This window comes from Hylaeus volcanicus, chromosome 2, assembly GCF_026283585.1.
Source record: "Hylaeus volcanicus isolate JK05 chromosome 2, UHH_iyHylVolc1.0_haploid, whole genome shotgun sequence".
Lineage (NCBI taxonomy): Eukaryota > Metazoa > Arthropoda > Insecta > Hymenoptera > Colletidae > Hylaeus > Hylaeus volcanicus.
In genome coordinates, this window is record NC_071977.1 from 23,718,847 (window position 1) to 23,741,826 (window position 22,980).

Below are 22,980 nucleotides of genomic sequence, written 5' to 3' on the forward strand. Positions count from 1 at the left end.
TTTTGCTCGACAGTGTACGAGTAAATGCTTTATCACCTCGTGTCCAATTTGAACACCTCTCGCACACTTCCACCCATATCCTATTTGCCGGTTTAACGTCCTCCGTCGCGCGCCATTATCGTTCAAGTTATTATTAGCGTCGCGAGTGATAACGTCCCGTCACCGACCCCCTCCATTTTTTGTAACTTTTGTTTCACCCGCTATTTAGCCGCGTTATGTCCGCTTACATCCTACACGTGCCATTTAGAATGTCTTTTTGCGACGCTCGGGAAAGCATCGCTCGTGGCGCGCTGTGTGGTCCCCGGTTTGTCGAAAAACGACGATCGAGAGACGCATGTCGTCTTCCATTGCGTTGGAAGGATGGGGCGAGGGGTGGACTTTGTTTCGAGCCTTCGAAAATCCTCTGCCACCGTCGGGGACGAATGACGGACGGACGGCGTTAAATTGAGCGCAACGGGGAGATACACCGCGGCGGATTTAAATTTTCCATCGCGTTAACCGCTTCTGCATTCGGCGAAATTAGCGGGGACGTGACACCGTCTGGCCACTATCTCGACGTTATACCGGGCCTTGTATTATGCAAACCGTTTGGCCAGGAGAATTGACATACGGGGCAGGGCTCGTCAGCCTCAGACACCGCACACGTATGGAAAAAACGGAATTCCTGCTTGGGGGCTTTGCTCGATGATTATTCAAGTCTGCACTTGGGTGCTTCGAAGGCTGAGTACGTTGAATTGCTGTGGCAAACCTGTCGAGACACTTGATTAATATTATATTTTTCGTTGACATTCGCCAGATTAAATTTAATTGTGAGGTTTAGCTTGTCTGTTCTTCCATGAACTTTGGTTTGGGGGTGCTCTGATCTTGTTTGAACGTAATTATAGTAAATAAGACGCATTAATAAAAAGAATATTGCCGTGTAAGAAAATGAAAATTAAATAAACTGTACGATCGACGTAATTGAAAAAAAGATAGAACAGTTATAAAAAAAGTAATACAAAAAGGATACCTGCGGTTACATTAGTAAGCAGGTGTATAATGAGATAAAGTAAATGTAGACTACATCCTTACAAAACTATAAATGTCATTTCAGCTATGATAGCGATATCCGATGGTACGTTTAGCAGTCCGTCCGAGATTGAAGCTTTGCAACGCAGCCACGTTTCCACCATTATCTTATGTCTTCCCTCGACTTATCACTGGTCACCAATCTTTACCAATCGAGGAAGCATCCTATAGTAAAATATACGCTGCTCCAAGAAAAACCCTACAATTTTTGTTCAACACGTAAGGACTATCTAATAATACATACTTGCAATGTAGCGATGGTCGTCGCGACAACGACCCGATATCACGTTTTAGGATATCCAACCGATAAGACCGAAGCTCTGCAATACAGCCACGTCTCCCCTATTACCTTTTGTCTTCTTCCGACTTTTCACTGAACACCGTGTAATCTTTACCAATCGATAGTACATCCTTCAGCAAAGTGGCGCGCTCCAAGGGAAGCTTTGCCATTTTCTCGACACAATGTGTTCGATCAAGCAATTCATACCCGGAATTTCGAGTCAAGTTACGCGGCGGAGTGTGGATACCCGAGGATGGCGATAAGATTAAAGCTCTACGGTGCAGCTACGCTTCTTCGACCATCTTTTGTCAGGTGAGCAGAGATGGGCACCGTTTTACACGTAAAGGTATGGGCGTTTAGAGCGATAAGTAATATCATTCTAGAATTTCAGGCATAAGCTTCATTCGTTAAAACAGAATTTAGGTCAAAGCTATTACAAGTTAAATTGAAAAGAAAACATTTTGTAAGCATGCTTTTTAGTGAATATTTTATGCTAGTCTAGTATACTGGTATTTATATTGCAATTATGAACAGTTAATGCAATCTAACGAACAGTTAGCAGCGACGAGTCGCAAAGAAACAAATAGAGACACTTGGCATTCAGAGTTAAGTGCCGTGACAATGAGGCGATATCACGACCAGAGGATATCTACTAAGATTGAGGGAACATTGTAGCCACACCTCCTCGGTCATGCAATAAACGTTATCGCGAGACACTGTACACCGAGGTGGTTGCCTCCTTAAGAGTCCCCCCGTCGCGTTTCATGGCGAAATCAAGAAGACATTCCCGGCACTTAGCAAACGAACTTTTCCCCGGTACCAGCCCGTCCCTCTCCGCTTTATCAGCGGGCTCGCCATCGGGAGAGATGTACCTATTCTCCCAGGCTGGTATTGCTTCGTGGAATTTCAGAAGCCCCGCTTATTGAACACCGTGGAAAGTCCCGTTTCCGTACGATCTGATACGGTCCCCGAGCAAATTGAATTCCGGTTTTCGATTCTGTATCAGCGAAACGTGTGCAACGAATAATAGCGACGGTGACACGGTCTTCTTAATCCCGAATTATTCTTTCCCGGGATCGTGTTTCGCCGCGAAATTCTTTGTTTTCTCAACGGAAGGACGATTTACCCGCGATCGAACGAGATTTCTGGTTCGCGTTTTTAAAAGGAAAGCTCTCGGGAAAGCAAACGTTCCCAAACCATCGGTCTGTTCCGCCGCGAATACAACGCATTTCGAAGAAAAATATTTGCTGAAAAATGTAGTTAACATATTTTCCTTTAGCAATTTCTATTATTACGCGGTTTACAGAAATTCTTTACAGAGTTCGCGACTGTGTACAGAATTTCTATAAAATTTAATTTAAGAATGGTTTGTTCGCGTAAAATGAAATCAGAATCACAAGTGGTTTCAAAAGTTCTTCCTCGGATTGACGCTCGTAGACTAAGCAGTCCCGTTCCCAACGGGTTAAGGAACACGTTCGAGAACCCAAGTGAATATCAACGACCTATCTTGACCTGAGACAAGGGTTAAGGGAATAGATCGAAAATAGGATTCACCGAGGTATCGCCTGACGCGAGTGTGTAATCGAGGATAAAGCGGCGTCGGCCCTCATGGTCGGGACTCTTATCTTCGCTCTCTAAATTACAGTGTATCAAGTAATAGCTTTAAAAGCCATTACTGGCATAAAAAAAACTTTACGAGCCGCCGCGTTCTTTGCCACGCGTTAGCGCATTTCTATCTCGTCGCCATCGCCTCTCGTATCTTGACAGATTTAATTTCTTCCCGTCGCTGGACCGAAGGATTGCATCCTCTGTGATCTTAAAAACTGCATCGCGGTAAATTGTTTTCATCGTTGCTATTTGCATCTCTTCAATGGCAAATTACACATTTGAATATCTTTCCTCTGTCGCAATATTTAAATATAGCAAAACAAAACTCTTGGTGGTACATACAGTCAATCCCACAAATATTCGTGATCTCTATGTCTATTGAACAAGTTTGACTAAACTTGAATAATAGTTTTGATATTGTAAAATTAATTTTTCATTATAAATATGTATATAAATAATCTTATACATGTATATATTTATATGTACATCAACGTATTTATACAAATGTACACTTAGAAACGTCAAGCCTACCATTTAATTTAAACAAATTTCTTGGATAGATATAGAGGGCACGAATATTTATGAGACTGATTGTAGATGATTATAGTATATAGTATTTTATGTTGCAATTAATTTCTAGTTTGTAAAGAGTATTTATAAAATTGCAAAATAAGTTTCACTACACGCTTACATGCTGAAACTTTTCTAATATCCACAAATGACCCTCAATACAAGTTGCAACAACACGCCGAATAAACTTTTGTAAAGAAGCTCGATTCTTAAGATTTTCCGCGACACAACGGTGTCCAACATCGCGATAGTAATAAAAATTCTATAAATAGAGTGCTATCGCGGCAGTCGGTGGTTTTCTTTGAAACCCCAAGTGTAGCGTTTCCAGTTACCCCGGCGGTGCATTCACCCCGGTAATTGCAATTGAATTCGTCCGGTTGAATCAGCGTGTACATTATCGTTCGAGTGAAAATTCGTCGTCGCGAGTAACTTACCTTTTGATTTCTCAATCCGTAGCAATTTCGTTGAACGGGGTCCCCCGCCAGCATCTTAATTGCGCCCATTCTGGGAACAGCGTTCAACGTGGAAACGCGAGCAGGGGGTGGAGAAACGAGGAAGACTCTCGCGAAAGAACCAGCGGCTGCGAGATATTCTTAAAGCGAGTAAAAAGCAGCCGAGCCGAGTCGAGTGCTCGCTTTCTTGCGAGCGCGGCACACTCGAAAATTGTTGTGTATTCCGCACAGAAAGAAGTCGTTTCACGCTCCGTAGGAAACCGTCTCCGAGGCAGTTTTCCCCTCCGACCCCCCTGGCAGACTTCGGTTCCTCGCCCCTTCGACGAGCTTGTCGAACTTTCCGCTCAATGGCCCACTTTTTTTCACTTTAATTTTCAACCACGCGAAAAAGCGTCTTCGGGGGATTCGTTCATCGATCACTCGGCGAGCCGCAACCAGGAAACACGCTACCAAATTAAATTATCGCGGCAACGTTACCATTTCACCGCCGCCCCTTAATGAATGACGTTGGAATACCGTTTAATTAAATTATACAACGCGAACGTGTTTGACATTCGGACGAACTTTTCCTCCCCGGCGAAATAACGCGGCTATTTTTTTTAGTTGCACCCCGGGACCACAGGGTTTCCGAATTCTTCTACAGGCCATCGCGGGGAGAAAAATGAATTTTTGCGCTCGGGATTGAACATGGACGGAACGTTTCTAATTAAAGGAAACATTGCGAGATTGGTGTTCAAGGGGAGCTCCGAAAAATGATGTTTATAGTCCCCCTCGGGGTAGCGAAATTGTTCAAATATAGCGGAATAAGGAAAATGTTACTCTGTTACGCAAGCAAAGATGGATAATCTATTGTTAGGTGCGAAAGAATACAGGTGGACAGTATGCTTCTCAAGGATGATCGAGGAGGACCGAAATGACCTACGAAATGATCAATTATTCGTCGCTACATATGAATCGAAGTTTTTTTCGATTTCCTCCGACCTAGACGACCACAGTCGCCGTCTGCTTCTAAACCGAGTCCTAAGGTCGTGACCCACCGCTCGCAGACTCCACTTCTGTTCGTCCTGGCCGCGAGGATACCGCTTGGTCGGCCACGAATACGAGGCGTCCGGTGCAGAGCATCGCCGGGGCGTTCTTTTTCCTCTCGTTACTCGTCGGCACATCAGCCATTCTAAGCACCTTCGCCCGAGGTCGCGGTGTATTAAATTAGACGGTGACGTGGACGAGCGAAGGAGGCTCTTGGATGCGACGCGGGGGCGCCCCGGAGCTCATCAAGAGTCAGAGGCCCATTCAGCCGGTCATTGTCTGCGGTAATGGAATGTATTAATATCGGAGAGCCCGCGGGGCCGGCAACCGACGCTCCGTGTTCCTCGTCGCTCCGACTGGCTTGGCCCTCGCTTCGAGTTACAACCGCGGCCTGTAGAGCGGATATGTCCCGTGGGATGGAATATTCGTATAAACCGCTGTTGCGCTGCAACCGCCTGTGAACACTGGACCCTACGCATTAATATCTAAACGCCGGGGATGGGATACCCCGTGGAACACGGGGGAGCAACGGAGAGACCTAACACAGACGGGATACCAGAGAGAAAGGGAGAACCAGGCGCACGCGCTGCCATTGCATCCCGTATTCATGCGTTGCACTGCTCTGGCTACGAGAGGCGTTACATGGCCAACCCTTTTGCCACCGGCACAGGTGTAATATTCTTTTTACGGCTACGAGGCGACGTCAAACATCCTTTCATGATAATTGTATCAGAGGGCTGCAGCCACTTCGGACGAGGATGGTCATTGCTCCGCACTCGAACAGACTCCGCTTCGTGGAACAGGAATGGGGAGGTTTGATTCATCGTGGTTGAGAGTTCTTGGCTAGTGGAACCGAAAGTCTTGTAGTATTTGGTGTCATTAGGTTAGTAAGAAGTTTATGTCAGTTTTCGAACTTTCAAACATTGACGCTTAGTTTTGGGATAACAGTTCAATTTATTCTATTTACGTTCCGATATCATGCTGATAGGTACGCTTGTGTCTTTACTGTTAATTTGTCCTCACTTCGAGTTATTTACTTCGCAATAGATACTAAGCAAGTTCGTGTGATATTCTCATATGAATATAAACTGAGTCATAAAGCTGCAACTGCGACTCGTAATGTCAACGATGCATTTAGAGAAGATACCGTAAATGAAGGCACGGCGCAGTGTTGGTTGAAAAAATGTCGTCGACAACGGCCAATTGAAGACACTGGTTGCAGCTGATCCGCGAACAACGGTTCGACAACTTGTACAGGAGTTGGGCGTAAGCTACGAAAAGTGCTAGAAAAGTCAAAGAAGCTCGTAAAATGGGTGGCGCGTGAGTTAAGCGTAGACCGAAAACCGACATTATTTTCCTATAATACTAATAGATAATTTCTATCGTTCACGGGTAACGTCGCGACGAGGAGAACCCTTGTCATTGGTCGATAAACTCCGTTTTTGCCGTAGGCGCGTCACGCATTGCGATGAATATGAACGAGCTTACGCGCATTCGATCAACGCGGGATTTTAACGAACTATCCGATGGGGAATTAATTGCGAGTATCTGTCGCGGATAAACACTCCCTCGAAAGAAGGGAGTAAGTATTAATTACAAGGCGAAAGGACTCGTGCCCCGGCGCGAAAAACCGCTGTACACGCAGCCGGTGATTTAATTGCATGTTGTTACCCAGTGGAAATTTATTCTTCCTGGAATATGCATTAGCCGTGCGATTAGAATTCATCAACTTTCTCGCGTGCCAACGTTGAATCGAATCGTTCGTTATTATTTTATCGCTTTTCTTTTCGCGTGCGGCGCGACAGTGAGAAATGCGGAATAATTGCCGCACGCTTTCGCATATAAAATGGGAAAAGATCCGCGACGGGAGCCCAGATTAGAAATAATTACTCTCGCGCGCTCTGCTCTCTTTGTTTACGCGAGATAACGTCTTTCACTGTGCGCACGCATACCCGATAAACCGGATTTTACGTATTAACGAGTCGGCAACCGGGGCGACGCGACGCGTTTTTAGTATTCATGGCGACCGCGTCGCGCGTAAGCGACACAATTAATGAGTCCTGAAGTATTAATTCCGTTCCCGTGTTTCCAGCGATTAAAGCTGGCTGCTTGTTCCGCCTCGTTCAATTTCTTCGATATTCTCGTTTTTTCGCCAGCAAATCGCGTCCCTACCTCGAACGAGACGAGAACGATGTTTTTCCGCGTGGACGGCAACAATGTGTACATGATTTATCGAATAACTGTTCAGACTACACTTTTTTTATCAACGAGTACGCGGGGTGCTTATGGAAAATGGAATTTCTTGCGCTAAAAATGAACTGAGAAATTATGGAATAAATTTCGGCCGTTGTTTTCTAGACATTTTATGTTTAACACGTTGATCGACACGTAAATATTTCCGAGCATTTCTAGGAGAATCAAATTTTGGTTGGGGGCAATTGAGACTTACAGAATCTAATATTTATTTTTATAACGTTATCGAAATTCATGAATATTATCCAAATTTATTTTCTTTAATATCTCACCTTAAAAATTACGTTATTTATGTTATGTAGTAAAGAGTCCTGTCATCCACGTGTGGGTGATGTGGCGATGAACGTATTAAAATCTGCAAGGTACGCAAAAGGTACGTTGTATCCTAAACAAGGCCAAGGAATCTTCTTTTCTTTAACAAAATAACAAATTCATCTCACTTCCTGATCGTGCCCTTCCGAGACTACCGAGTCTCCCCAGAGTATCCATTCTCAAAAACCCTATAAATCGTCCTCGCCATCCGATCCATTCCCATTTGAAAAATGAATCTACTCCCCACAAGAAATACCTGAATATCTCGCATCCCCTATTTCATGCATCACAAAATCACTGCTATTCTCGCCTCACCCCATAACCCCGTAGGTCTCGATCGACCTACTCCCGACGCCAAACTGCTCGCCATTATACCGGCACCGTTTGTTACGAACATGCCTCGCAAAATCCATCGTTACAACAGCTATTGGCAGATACAACTTGGCGTGTAACGCCGTCGTAAAGACGCAACGCAACTCCGCCCTCCGAAGGGAATCTACGAGAACCACCCCTTCGCCTAGGTTCCAAGGTGTGTCGTTGTCCTGGTCGATTACGATTCGATGGCGCATAGCCAACGCAACAGAAGGTACCGGGTAGATACGAATGACGAATGGTTAGGTGTATCGAGAGAGCGGGGCTATCGAAAATGAAAAAGCGTCGCTTACCGTGCTAGGTGCGGACCGACGTTTCCTGTGTCGAAGGTAGAGCTGGCCGTGATATCCGCGTCCGGAATCGCACCGGATTCCATGCCGAGCGGCGCGATGCATTGGGCTGCAACAAAACAGGTCTGCGTGTTAGGGAGCACTTCGCCGGGTTTGGATAAAAAATATAGAATTAATAATAGAGATGAGTTGCTATTGCGACGAAATTCGATCGATGCGGGAACTTGGTAAAATTAAATTGCAGGTGTAAACGTATTGTTTTTAATCTTTACATGGATTGAATTAATATTTCAATTCTTATTATTATTTTTCGTTTTTTATTTCTGAATATAAACTTTGTTGGTTTACATTTATACTCTATAAATAGGTACGACTATTTTCGAAGACACCGTGCGATGTCGCTTTTCCGCTACATTAGGAGACATTGGAATGCTGCTAAACGATAGCACGTTCTTTTAAGGAGTCCCAGTTAAATATTTCGAGCACTCGTCTTCGGGCCTTTCTGATCTATCTTCGTCCTATCTGAATATAAGAGAAAAATAGTACTACGTAAGTGAACCTAGATGCCAACAAATTAATAAAACTGTGTCGTAAATGAAAGCCAGGAAAAAAGAAGGAAACCTTAAGTACACCTACAATTTGAAGCACCGAGACTTGCACTTTATTCGCAAGCCAACGTGCCTCTATCTCGAATAATAAATAACCCTCGATTGGCCAAAAAATACTGGTCCTTACAACGTGCAAGAATTTACATAGGATATCGAAGCTTGGGCCTTCCTACCCTTTCGTTGGATCATAAACGGCTAAATAACCAGCTAACCGAGATGAATCCGGCGGATAGAGCCGGTTTACGTTCTTGTATACGACCGTCTCTCGTTCGAGGCGGAGGGCCAGGACGACGGGAGGAAGGACTGCCTCAACGTTTTCGTATCTTCGGGACCGATCAAATTGTTTCATAGGGGAACACGGCAGCGTTACGAGGACGCAATGTATCCTGCTACCAGGAACGGCCTATCTTGATACAATATTGTCCACAGCAACGACTCCCCGCGTTATTTACGGTTTTGTTTGCGTCGCGCGTAACCGTGCCGGCGAAACTTTCAAACACCTCGATCGCGAGTTAACGAAACACGGAGACACCAAAGACCTCGAGCTAATAAATCCACCGTTCGGTTGGAATTCCGACACAAACGGTTCTTTTCGTGAATCGAGATCGTCATATCCCCTTTCCTCGTTACAGTGATTGGAACGGTAGATGGAACAATAATAATAATTAAAATAGGTTGCTCGTATCGGATGATGATTAATTTTTATCTCGAACCAGTTAAAGCCCTCTTCGATACATGTATTCTAAAGTCGTAATGCAATTATGGAGATCAACGAGAGAAATAAAAGGCGTTTTCAATTTTTATATGGTACACTCGAAAATGACTAAGGAAAAGACATGCGTATAATACTTACTATTATGATAAAGAATACAAATATCTCTTTTCGTTTGGCGATATTAAAATACATTAGTATTTATAAAACATAAATCTTTGTCCCTCAATTTTTCTTTATAGTACCTTCTAAGCCTTTCAAATGTTAATATTCATGTACACCAACCAAATTTTTTCAAACAAAGAAACTGCTGTATAAAGATTCTTCGTACATCACCTACTGCATGGCTGCCACTATACAACGAGGAGTAAATATCGAATTCTGATGGTTCGATTATCAACGAAGCTAACTGTGCGAGCTGAGCGCGCGGGAGTGGGCCGATCGCAATTTATTCATATCGGAGTTCTATTACCCAACTAAAACGCGGATCGGTAAAATTTGCTGGAGCATCGTTCGCTCGAATGGAGCGAATACACGGCGAATAACGATAATACCTAATGCCGGATATCGAGTGCAGGTGCACCGGAACGCCGTGATGGGAGGTTGGAGGCTTGCGACTCGAGTAGCCAGAGACTCCGCGAGAATTAATGGCGGGGAATTCGAGCTTATAACGGAAGGAATCCCTGCTAAGCCATCGAGAAACAGAATGGGCATGTAGGTGGCCATTAATATCGGTAAAAGTTTGTACCATCCTTGGACGAATCTCCTCCTTCCCCCTAGTCGTAATTCTACCGGTGGATTTCGAGCATGGTCGAGTTATCAACGTAAGATGAAATTCCTACGGATTGCGAATTTGTCCTGGGAAGAACATCGCTCTGTGTTTGAAGCGAGGGTGTGGGTGTATAATTACGCTAATTTTACCGAACTTGGGCGGCGTATATGGGCACCCGCGGAGGTCCAAGTGTCTGGATGATTAACGATTCGTCTTATAGTCTTGTCGAAATAGCAGACACGGTTTTGTAAAGAGACAAACCGCGCGTAACACCGGTAGAAATTTATGCATCGATGTTTTTAGATTCTTTGTATGGTAATTTATTTGTTTGTACAATTGTTCTTCTTTTATTTTAGTTTATTTTTGTATAGAGAAGTGCGTGTAACCCTCGTGGACAAAGATATAAACGAAACTACATGTTTCTTTACATATTTTCCTTCAAAATGAAGATGATTCATTGAAAAACATCATGCTATCCGAGCAGGTACCAAATCTCACGGAAACGAGATATCCATTCCTATATTTTTATTTTTGCTACGCCGGTAGCGATGCTTTAATAATAAAGAATGCTTTTCGAAACAATGCACCTCGCTTAAACGAAATACGTCTCACTATAAACGTTAGAGCTTTGAATGCCTTACAATCCTCCTGACTACTTTCCGTTTTACATTAGCGAACCATGTTTCCAACATTATACTCGTTCAAGATTAAAGGTAATATCGCTGGAAAGATCATGTTTCATTTCTCCATTTGTTTATTCACTGTAGCGTTCCATTTGTAGATTGCTATAAATATTGCACGGCTATTTAATACATCAACGTGTATTTTACGGTACACAATTCTCTTTTCGAGGGAAAAATGGACCAGTTGCACGGAATAGGTAGCGACCATGTTTTTGTTCACTTTTCACAGAGATTTTACACGCATTGAAAAAGAGAACAATTCGATAAATACAGTATCGTTTGTTTGATCCCTGTTTGTGTATTTGTTGCATTCACTTGCATACGCCAACAATCGCGAATTGACGAAGCCAGAAATGTAAAAAAAAATGAAAATCAATATACAGGACGCGAGTCACCTGACAGGACTACGTTGAATTACTCGCGGACATTATTAAATGCATCGTTACGGCATGTAATCCTGTAACTGCGCAAACATTTCAAAGCGTGTCACTCTCGCTCGTTAACTCATTTACGCTCTCGCATTCAGCATAATGGGCGACGTTTTGAACACCGTTTAATTTCAGAATTATATTAAGAATGACCAAAGCAACCGTAATAATTTTATTTAATTCAATAAAACAAGATGTTATACTATCTGAATATTACAAGTAAAATTGAATTAATCCTGTGATTGCTTCTATAATTGTATCGAACGTAACATTCTAATGATTGCTCCTCAAAGAATATATTTGAAAGTATAAAAAAGTAGTAAACACACCGTGATAGCACCATAACCGTATGAAGCGAATGTGTAAGAAGTTACACTCACCCCTGAATGGCACACGTATTGGAGTTCGCATCAGACTATGATTAATAATCCAGTAAACAAACGGTAGATCTTCCGACATAAAGCCATGTGTAAAAATCAATAGGAATCAATAACGAGACAGTAGAGCCTCCGATGTGAAGACAAAGGGAGTCCTCGAGAATCAAACGTGGCTTGCTATTATTATTAATGAAGCCTCAATATATCGCGCGCGTCTCGCACCCCCGGAATTCTCACGACCCTCGGGGAACTTTTCGAACCTCGTCGTAGGGTAAACTTGGATCGTTCTCCGGTAGAATCCGTTTCCTTTGTCGGCACGTTCGACTTAACGAGCCACTGGTGAGATATCGCGCTCGTAAATCGATCGTGAATAATCGAAGCGCGGAAAATCGGCGTTCTGCGATCCTCGCGCGTCTAGTACGCTCCTGCCAAGTCCGAGGGAGTATGGGATTTCTTCCCAAGAAAAAGTACGCAGTGTGTTAAACAGTAATTTTTGGGAGTAATTCGTACACTTGCGAGAAAGCCACACGATTTTTTATTTACCTCGATAATAAAGAAATCTGGTTTGTAGCTTCTACAATCATCTGACCTTTTGATTATTACTTTATTGATGTACTTTTGAGTTTTGAAATCTTGAACTTAAGGAAAATGTATCGAAGTGACCACAATTGGCCACAAGTGTCTCTTCAGGTTATACAGCGAAACTTTCACGGATATGGGGTTGATTTTAAATTAATAAAAATTTCCAATATTTTTACTCGCTGTCCAGGCCATATACTCATGTCGCGAGCAGAACAATAGCGTCGTTTGATCCCATCAGATTAATAGAATGAAAAAAAAAAAAGAATCAGGAACGCCAGGTGGGCGTGTTATTTTCCTCATCGCAGCATTTCGGTTCATATATTTTTTATAATGAATTAATATTTCTATATGAAAAGGGACATGTTTTTTTTTCAAATTAGCTCGAATACATGTCCACGATTTGGAAAAGCTATCGTCAGCAGTAATTGAGATAAAAAATTTATCGAGGAATGCCCTTCTCTGGCATTTTCACATTTTCATACTAAAAAATGTATTTTCACTTGAAATATGTCCCAAAAAGGATGATAATTGATGTTGTTCATGTTTCTAAGCATTTTTAATCCCTCGCTATATTCTCTGGGATGGTTACATTAAATTTTAATATAATATACGTATTATTCAAATTACAATAAGCAAATAGAGTACAAAGTGCAGAGATCTATTGACCAGATCGCGACCGTCAGAAGGCCAGGGCGAAAGATAGTCCCGTTCAACGGTCGTTCATTGAAAACGCTTTTTCATTAAAGAAATGGAAACGCTGTCGTCGAGCTATATCAAATACCAACTTCTAATTGCGATATAAATTTCCCGGACAACCGGCGGAAAGAAGTGTCCCCGTTTCGCCCCCATTCATCGCGGCGTCAATAGGGCAGAAGTAATTAATGATGTTTTTCTAGACACGAAGCACGCCGCTCGCTCGGAAGGGGGGGGGGGGGGGGGTGTTGAAAAAGACGCCGGACATCGTCGAGGATCGAGCGAGGGTGACGCGAAAGGAGCGTCTTAACGTCGGACGTCGCTCGGATTAAGGGGGTCTTCTGCTTCACAGCCCTAAAAGGAGGCGCTTCTTCATGATTTTTTTTTTTTATTCGAGGACTTTCCACTACAAGCCCAAAATGAAGCGTTTTCCAAACGGAGATCCAAGGATCTCCTTTTTAATCAACCACAAATGAGTCAACTTAGTCGCGTTGAGATACTGTCATGACATTTAATTGTAATTACATGTACATTCGTTACAAAAAGGTCAGATGTAAATATATATGCAATTCACGTGTAGGGTATGCAATTTTGTATTATTTAAAATAACCCTGAAAGTCTCTTTTGAAGAACCCTTTATTAATAGTCGAACGATTAACATGAAGTCTTCCACACTGTTGGAGTTTCATTTGGCAACTGACATTCTATCTTTTGATTATTTCTGAAATCTTGTCGTAAGCAGACTCGGAGAGTCTTGATCCCCCGAAGTCAAATAGCGTGGCGTGTAAAAGTTTCCAGGCGGTTACCTTCTAACTTTGTTTCGAAGGGAGAAAATTAAGATGAATTTTGGATGATGTGGAATTAAGGTGTAGGGGGAACTCAGACAATCTCGCGATGCTAGGAAAGTTTTTGCTTATTTCTCTGAAAAATTCAGATAAGATCTACACAGGTGAGTTTCATCATTCTTCCCAGGAAAAAAGACCTTCCGACGCGTATTGGGTTAGATGTCATAGTCAGACTTCTGAGGGCAAAGGTCGCCATTCTACCTTAATCAGAAACTGTTCTTTCTTTCCCTCTTTCATGAACTGATTTAAAACAAATAAACAAACAAAAGCAACGACGTACAGAAAGAAGAAACTCTTCGAAAACAATCATAACACAAGCCCCAGGGTATCATTTCCTTCGGGACGAATCCGTTTATGCATCGAGTAAATAATTGCTCAGAGTCTTTTGCTCCGAATGGATTTCGAGGAGCAGGTCGTTTATCGTTTACCAAGGTCTCCAAACAATTCCGATACTTGCGACGAGTGAACTCGTTGCGACGAAAAGTAACGCGACTGAGGCCGACAGATCGTTTAGTCAAACTAACGGGCACGGTGGATGCTGACTAAGCCACTCCGACATGCAAATCGATGCGCGCCGTTTTATTTTTTCCTTTTTTTTTCGATGGGGACAGAGAGGACCGATGATCGATGAAACGCTCCATGAAAGCAACTCGCGAGACGCCTACCGCGAGAAATTTACTTGGACGTTTATTGACCCATTGAATTTCAGGTTTCTCGTTCGCCTAGACGGATGGTATAGCCTTTGTTCCAGCGGGGAGTTTTCTCTGCACTTTTAATGCTTTCCTATTTCTAACTTTAAACAACGCGCGGAAGTTGCGAGAATGTAAGGAATCGAAGGTGCAAAGGTGTATCTTATTCCATTCCGACGGAACCGGTTGGTGTTCAATTTTTAATCAAAGTTATACGAGATTAAAGGCTCCGGATGTATATTTCCCATGGTCTGTCTGCTTAAATATTTTCTTTCGAGGCAGGAGGGGTTCGAAACTTTTCCGAATCTGGAATTTGAATCTGCATCACGGTGAAGGAGGAATGGTTATGAAAAACCTCCGTATGAATAAATTCAAGCAATCGCTCGCAACGACTAGAAAAACCCTAAGCCCATCGTTTCCTTTCCACGAGTAAGATTCAATTCAAATTTAATAAACAAACTTGACGTTATCAAGTTTACCTCATTAAAAGATAATTCACTGACGAAACTCACGGACCGTTTACGTACAAAGCGCCAAAGCGCGCAAAACCACGATGTCCGAGCGTTAACGCGAGCGAGCAGGTTCATTCGCCGGTGTTTCAAACTCCACGTCATTCTCAGCTCGCCGCAGACATTTTCAACGCTGCCTGCTACCCGGGCGCGGCGATTCAATTTTACATATACACGGAAAGTTGGTCGATTACCGCAAAGTAATTTCTGCCAAACAAAACCGTTTGTCGTTGATATAGAGAAAGGAACTCGTATCGAGGGAACGTATCGCGAGTTCACACGAACCTCGCTCCCAGGCCTTCCGTCGATCTCCGTCGTTGAAACGTTGTTTAAATACAACTTCCAAACCGAAAAGTTTCCAATTTGTGGGCGGCGCGCGCCGCGTAAATCCAGCTTTTCCGCGAGTCTGGCCAAGCGAACGCGGCCAAAGTCGATTTCGGATCGAAAGTTCGTCGACTGCGGTCAAGCGGAGCTCTGGCCAGCGGCGCGGGAGCGTTGTTGCGAAAGCGAGGCAGAGCGCGTTCGCTCGTTAATAAGTTATAAGACGGAGTTTCGCGATGAAAACTATAAAGCTCGGAGATTATAGCTTTGGATGTACTTACAGAGGTCTACGGCGCGCGCGGTGCCACCCAGGGCGAGAAAAAGCAGAAGGTGGACGGCAGGTATCGCCCTCCTGGCGAAGAAACCGAAGCTTTTCACCATAGCTCACGGTTCGCGCGAGGGCTTCACCCTCGCCCTTTTCTCACCGTGACTCTGCTCGTGCCATTTCTGCCTCGTCAACCTGGAACAAAAAGAGGAAGCGCAACCGTTACACCGTTACTAACGATAGTCGGGAAGGGCGAAACGACGACGACGGGTCTCGAGAGGGTTCACGCGTTTTGTCAAACGCTTCGATCGAGTTCCTCCACTCGACTCTAGTCCTTGGATACGCACGTCTCCTAGGCGTATTTTTATATTACTTTAACACGCTGACGCCGGCAGGGATTTTCAATGTCTGTTCCGCGAGACGGCGCTCGATTTCACTGTCCGATTCGCGGGCAGCGCGGCATCAGGTTCCACTGTTCAGCACAATGTATGACAACGTATGTTAATTTTATTTATATCTCATTTCCATTCTATCAACATTTCAGTTATATTTCATTCAAAATAAAAGAAGACACTAGTCCTACACGCATTCATTTCCAGTGAGACTATTTTCGACTCATTGTGTGTACAGAAATAACGCTAAGCACAGCAATATCACAGCAACACTGTAACTTGACTAGTTTACTCTAGAAGAAGAACGAATTGGCCTGGCTTCGCGAACTTTAGCTTGTTTGGGAATCAATCGACCCGCGCAAGTTGGTCGAATTCTTTCCCCCGAAGATGAAAGGTTTCTAAGCTACCTCTAATTCGAAGATACTACGTGTAGCCTGACCGGCTTAACAAATGTGGCCACCTTCGGCCACTTACGGAAAGCAAACTTCCAAAGAACACGAAAACAGTTGCGTATGGGGGTTAATCCTCTGACAAATATGGGGAAAAGAAGAATCGATAGGTCTTTTTGTTTGCTGGACAGCTACTTTATCTTGCTTTCAAGAAGGATTTCACTTACTCCTGTTACGGACGGGTACCTTGTGGAAGTTTGGTGCACATGTAAACTCTTAACAAAAGAAAGAAAGATACCTCAAGGGCCGTATCCCTTTCGAGCGGAGAATAATTTTTAATCGACTTTCCCGCGCAGATCGTAAAAATAATGTAGGGGGTTAACGTCGCGGCAACTTTGCAGAGTTCTCCAGCGAAAGATAACAGCACGCGTACTCCGCGAGCGTTTGCATTTAATTTACAAAGTTATTCGATCTAAGTTGAATGAAAAATTGAAAGAAAATAAAGTTCCGGCGAAATTTAAATTTCCCTCCGCATTAATCCGTCGCTTTTCGAAAGGGAGGAACCGTAAGGCATGGAGCCACGCTGATCAGGTGAAACAATTCCAGGTGTACTAATCCCAGGTGAGGATTGCGGTATCTCGACCGAGGAACTTTAATTTCTCGTCGTACGCGATTGTTTCGTTCCATTTATTTCTCTGTCGTAATGGTTGCTGCTTCTTCTTTCTTGTTCAAGATAACGCGTGGGGGTGGGTAAAGAAATAACGATTAGTAATTTGTTAAATTAACCGTCCATTCGTGGAGATATACTCCAGTACACTATGTATTATTTTCTAATGCATTAGGAAATACTGGAACATTGCAGAGATATTTTAAGAAATTACTCGAGCCATTCTTTCTTTCTTTCAAACGTTAACGTTGATTAAATAAATTAATATTCTCAAGTTACTCACTCGCACATATTAATTTTTCGAGCAGGGAATTGCGTGGAAAAACAATTCAGAGTATCCAGGAATATACGCGTTGGCTGCCAACAGCAAAAACGTTCCACGAGCCCGAAAAAGGAGAGTAATAACCAATTCGAAAAATATCGCGTTTAAAAAGCTCCCCGAAGGGTTCCCTGCGGCCGTTGCGTCGATGTCAACCAATTCATTTTATTCCAGGCCAGACAGCGTGCTATTAAAGCGATATAGATGTATCCCTTCTAATTATCCCGTGTTCGAACTTTGATAGATCGATGGACGGCACACGAATAAATGTGCATCGCACCCGATGCATATAGGGTGTCTTGGCGTGACTGTCGAGGGTTATTGATGATCGGCGAAAAATCTGACATTTCTTAAAATAAGGGTGTTTTGAGTTGCTAAAAATAAGTGCGAATAGAATGCATTAGAATTTCTATAAAAATATTAGAAATGAAAAGTCAGAATAATATGTAGGTTTTAAAATTAAAACTCTCATTCATAACTCTTATCGCCAAAAGAATGTATCGTCAGAATATCAAATGAAGAAAAATATCACATAAATTGTAATACTGGTATTAGGGGGACCGAAAAGTAATCAAAATTTTATCAACATTTATTTATTAAAGAAATCTTAAAAATTAGTCAACAAAATTAATTTCCATCATTTTCTAACGCTTTTAGCCAGCGTAAAGGGGAGTTGTTCAAATGTAATTGATTTCGAGCCACGAAAGCCTCTAACACCATCCCTTAAGTATTCTTGATGGGGAGCCCTCGAGAACTATTGCGATAAGAAATAAGTTTCGCGATATAGTAATCGTACTATTCGCCAATTATTTCGATACCATCCCAGACACCCAGTATGCTAGCGACAGGTGGCGTGGGAAAGCGAAAGGAGAAATAATTAATTCACGACCGCGGGTTACGCCGCGAGCGATGGCTATGGATTTATTAGTTTGAGAATGCTGTACGCGGTACACGTCAGAGCGACGCTAGGCGGCTCGACGCGGTTGTAGCATCGACGACGACGACCAAGCTCCCATAAGAAAGGTGCGATTCCCGCGTCTGGACTTTGATGGAGTACGCCGCGGTAATTGCGCCGGAAGTGAATAAGTAATGGGGAACGGTAGTAAGAAGTCGCTCGGTCGTAGGCCTCGCGTGCTTCCGTCGTACACACACGTGCAACCGACTCACCTGGCCCCCGACGCCAGGTAATCCACAGTTTAGCGAGTGCTCCGTACGCGCGACCGCGTATATACTTCCACGGAACCGTGGAACACGGTACGTTCCTCGACGTTCCGGCTTGGTTCGCCCTTTGAAAATTCTTCCTGCTCCGAGCACTCGTTCCGAAGTACGCCAGGCTCGATTGCTGATCAAACAGAGTGTTCCGACTGCCTACTATTAGCTCTATTGCAGCGATTCAACTTTCCCGCGAACTCCCTAGACGACGTCCAGGGAAATGATGAGATTCGTTCCGAACGAACGTGGTCAAAGGGAGTTCCTTCGCTCGACACTTGACCGACCACTCGTCTATTCGAGGTTATGCAAATTTTTCGATTCATCGTTCGCGCTTCACGAGGGAAGAGCTTTTTATCGCGACGCAGTATCTCGTGCCCGATCCGAAACGTTTCGGCCACCAAGTTATTCAACGATTGTTTTCTTTTCATCTATCGCTCCTGCGGGCGTAGATTATCGAGGAATGCGAGAATGTAGGTGGAGGAGGATCCCAAAAAGCTGGCTAGCTGGTTTGCTTGAATCTTAATAAGTTGAATATCTGGGTGATGGGTACGTTTAGGTTGGGGAGCATGTCACTTGATGGGACGAGTAATAAATCGAGTTGAACGCGTACGATTCACTTTGGGTAGAGCAATTTCCTCAAACTCGTACCAATAAAGCGTTACCTTCTCCACTGTGGGAATCACTGAACACGCATCAATAAACGAATAGACAACTAAAAGAAAAATGAAGTTCCATTGCCAATCCGCCACGGATTTCTTCGAGGCAAAGGAAGATCGCGAAAGAGATCGACGTATCGGCGCTTATCCGTCTTCCACCGTTTCCTAAGCAGCTTGCGCCTCCGTCGCGGGCTTAGATCGGATCGTAGAAGCTGGTCGGTCGTCCATTGTTTGATAAAGTCTCTCTGACGGATTATAACTAATGGGACAACGAGAGGGAGACAAATCGCGGGCGAGTCTCGCGACGGCGCGTGCTGGGTTTATACGATCGGGAATCCTTAAGCGCGCGGGCGGCGCCAATAAAATATGCATACACGCCCCGCGAATCCGTGTAGATGTCGGTGCTTTACATCCCACGAGACGTTGCGCGCGTAGACGTTTCGCGTGTATTAATCTGCATAAACTCATTGCTATGCAAACTAAGAGATTCGACGTCGAACTAGGATATCACGGGGAGCCTTCGCGGCTTACGCCCTGGCTTAACAGGGCTCTTACCTTCGCGGTTATACGCATACTCTCGCCTGACAAACGTATAAACAGGTACACAGACGGGGTGCTAGGGAAAGCGTGTCCAGGCTGAGCTCCTAAAAATCTGAATTACGACGAATTTACTGTGAAGGAGGTAGATTGATCGCTATGCCTGAACCTTCTGTTTCCAAGTAACCAAAATACAACTTGCGATGGATCATTGGGATATTATTGAAAAAAAGAAACAATATGTGCCAAATGTCAAGTCTGTATCTCGAAAATATTTTCTGGGGCACCCACACGATCTTCGATATTGCTTCCTGGCCGGCGATGACCCAAAGTTTTTATACGTGGCCCTTTTGGGAATAAGTTTGGCGACCCTTGGTGTCATGAAATTTCACGGCGGGCGGTCTAGAAGATAGGCTTAGTAAATTAAGTTTAGGGCTCGGTTTGGCGCCAAGTCTTTGTGGTTCAGGTTGGTTTCGTAAGACAACGCGAGCCTGAGTGTTTGCGAAGACCGAGACTGTGTACATATTTGGGAAAGAGGCAGACGAGATGCATGCCAAAGAATTTCAATTTACATTGTGTGCTTATCGAGAGACGGTGAATGAACGATAGTTTATATTTATGCATACTTCGTGGCTCGCTTATAGTTCATCGATGAATATAAGGGACCTATGTTGACTATAATTTGGGTTTTTCTTTTAAGAAGGGCGAATATTATGTTATGTCATATGAAATTAGAAAATTAAAGAAATATTCAGGTCACAATAAAAGAATAATTTTTGCTTGCATGCTCAATGGTATAATTAAATATTTATCAGCACTTTCCTATTTCAATGTTGTTTTTTTTTATATTTCATAATATCACGCGTTGCACTTCACAAAGGAACGTAAATATTTTCTCAGGTTGGATGAACGTCAATCGAAAAGGAAGAACGGTAGCAATTTACACGAGTATTATTGTCGAAATGTATTCCCAAGATGGAGATCAGCGAGAGCAATTAGACAAGGGAGCATTAGGAGCGAAGAGAGTCAGAACTCAATTGGGACTGTTATCGTTGCCAAGCTCCTTGTTACATTGTATAATTTGCTCTGTTTGTCCTCGTTCTCGCGTAAGTGCACTTGTATCGCTGAAGGTGTGCATCACGAATCTCGACTAAATGACCTAATTGCGAGTGGCGCGTCGTTTCTCATGTTCCTATTCGTCCCTTTCGAAGATTCGGAAAGTAGACGTTAGTGCGAGCAATGCTAGAATGTATTCTGAATTATACATTAACAGTCTGCACTTGAGCAGGAGGAAATGAATATTTACATAACTTAATTAAACACTTTCTGATATAATTAAGTGTCTGGTATTTTGGAGAAATTCAGAAGAATACATAAAATAGAAGAAACTAACTCTGCAATTTTTCTCTTTTTCTACTCATTTCTTTTGTATTGTTAACTTACTTAATCGAACTGAAGCTTTTATTAAAAAATGACTGCATAGATCTTCTAAGCATTGTGACCACTCCAACGCACGGCGATTTAGATGCTTCGAGCATTCTCTACATTTCTAACAATCGTGCATCGTACACAAGCTACATTTAATCGCACGCCATGATAACGCCATCGCGACTGAATCTCGGGGGCTGGGGGAGAAAAACACAGCTTCTAAAGAAGGAGTCGTTACCGACACGTTGACCTTAATTACACGGACGACTTAAGAGCGGAGCTGACAACGTGGTGGCGAGCTCTCAAGATCCTCGACAACAAGATGCAACCGTGAGATTGGTAATCTGCTGCATCATCGAAACCAGGAACGATACGAGACGCGGCGAGGAAAAACAAAGAGTGGGAAATAAAAGCCAGTTGGCAACGGCGGAAAAGCGATACTTATCGGGCTCGAAAATATGCGTGCTCGCCACTGGGAGAGATACGAGCAGCGTGGCCTGCTCGGATGGAATGTTAATGTCAGTTAATTATCCATAAAACGCCCGAAGCGGCAGATCCGTTTTCGAGCTGGTGGTACTTGTAACGCGTGGGCGGAGACACCGTGTGTTTTCTGGAATCACGACGTTCGACGGAAATTCTCGTGTCGATTTCGGCTGTGAAAAAAACGCCACTCGTTAAATGCCCCTCCTCCTCGCCCTGACATTTTTACCATTCGTGGGTTGATCGGATTTCTCCGGGAACTGGCTTTCGGACATTCATTTGGGCGATTTTAACCTTTCTGCATTTATGTGGTAGACTTTGAGATTAGTTTTTAATGTAAAAGCATTCGTTCTTTAGAAAGCTTGGTTGGCAGTATACATGTAAAATTGATCGACACTGTTTGTAGATAATAATATATATATATATATACCACGTTTTCAATTAGTTAGTTTGTTATGAAAATTATATTTATGTCTTGGCTGGTTACTATTAGTTTCTATTTTGGAAATTATTTTGCACATAATAACCTGTAGGGAAATATATAAATAAATGTTACAAGCACCATGTATGTTCATTGTCAGAGAACGGGTACGAAAAGTACTATGAATACACAATATAATGGTCACGTGACGTACCAAGATACCAAGATATATCGCAAGAGACCTGCTGACACATTGCCCTTTTATACCTTTACATGGAAAAATCTCACACTGTCTAATATTGTCATGGAGCTTCTTCGGTACTTTCACTCGACAATTTTTCTCGAGGCACCTCAATTTCATCTCCTCAAGGATGGTATTTTATTGCGACGATATCAGAAGTCTCCAACATGGGAATCTTGAGACTGGCAAAAAAGCTCCCGAGGATCAAGGCAAGTTTGCGGTTTGATCCCTTGGCATGATCCTCGTGTTTTGTTCGAAGGCACGCTTCGACGACTCCAATCCATTTCAACCAGAATTTCGCGAGTCCTTCTGTAAAAGGACGTGCCCACGACGCGACAAAGATTCCTCGAATACTTCAGCTACCATATCAATTCCATAGAAGAAAGTGGTAACAAGAATCGTAAATATTATTCATATCTTGTCTCTTTATCGGTGAAGGAAACGCCGAAAGGCCGTCTTAGAACTCTAACGAGGACATCAGGGAACCTGCTTTCTTAGTGAGTCGTATCTCGTTAGTTAGTTA

At 43.3% G+C, this 22,980-nt stretch overlaps 1 protein-coding gene across 1 annotated transcript in view; it reads right to left on the reverse strand.

The window, feature by feature from the left end:
* Positions 1-22,980, reverse strand: part of LOC128872918 (discoidin domain-containing receptor 2-like) — a 173,268-nt gene that overhangs the window by 77,325 nt on the left and 72,963 nt on the right. The window contains exons 3-4 of the mRNA XM_054116104.1: positions 15,732-15,910; positions 8,235-8,340 (exon numbers count right to left, since the gene is read on the reverse strand). Coding sequence (XP_053972079.1) covers positions 8,235-8,340; positions 15,732-15,831 — 206 coding nt within the window. The 5' untranslated portion in view covers positions 15,832-15,910. The remainder of the gene's footprint in view (positions 1-8,234; positions 8,341-15,731; positions 15,911-22,980) is intronic.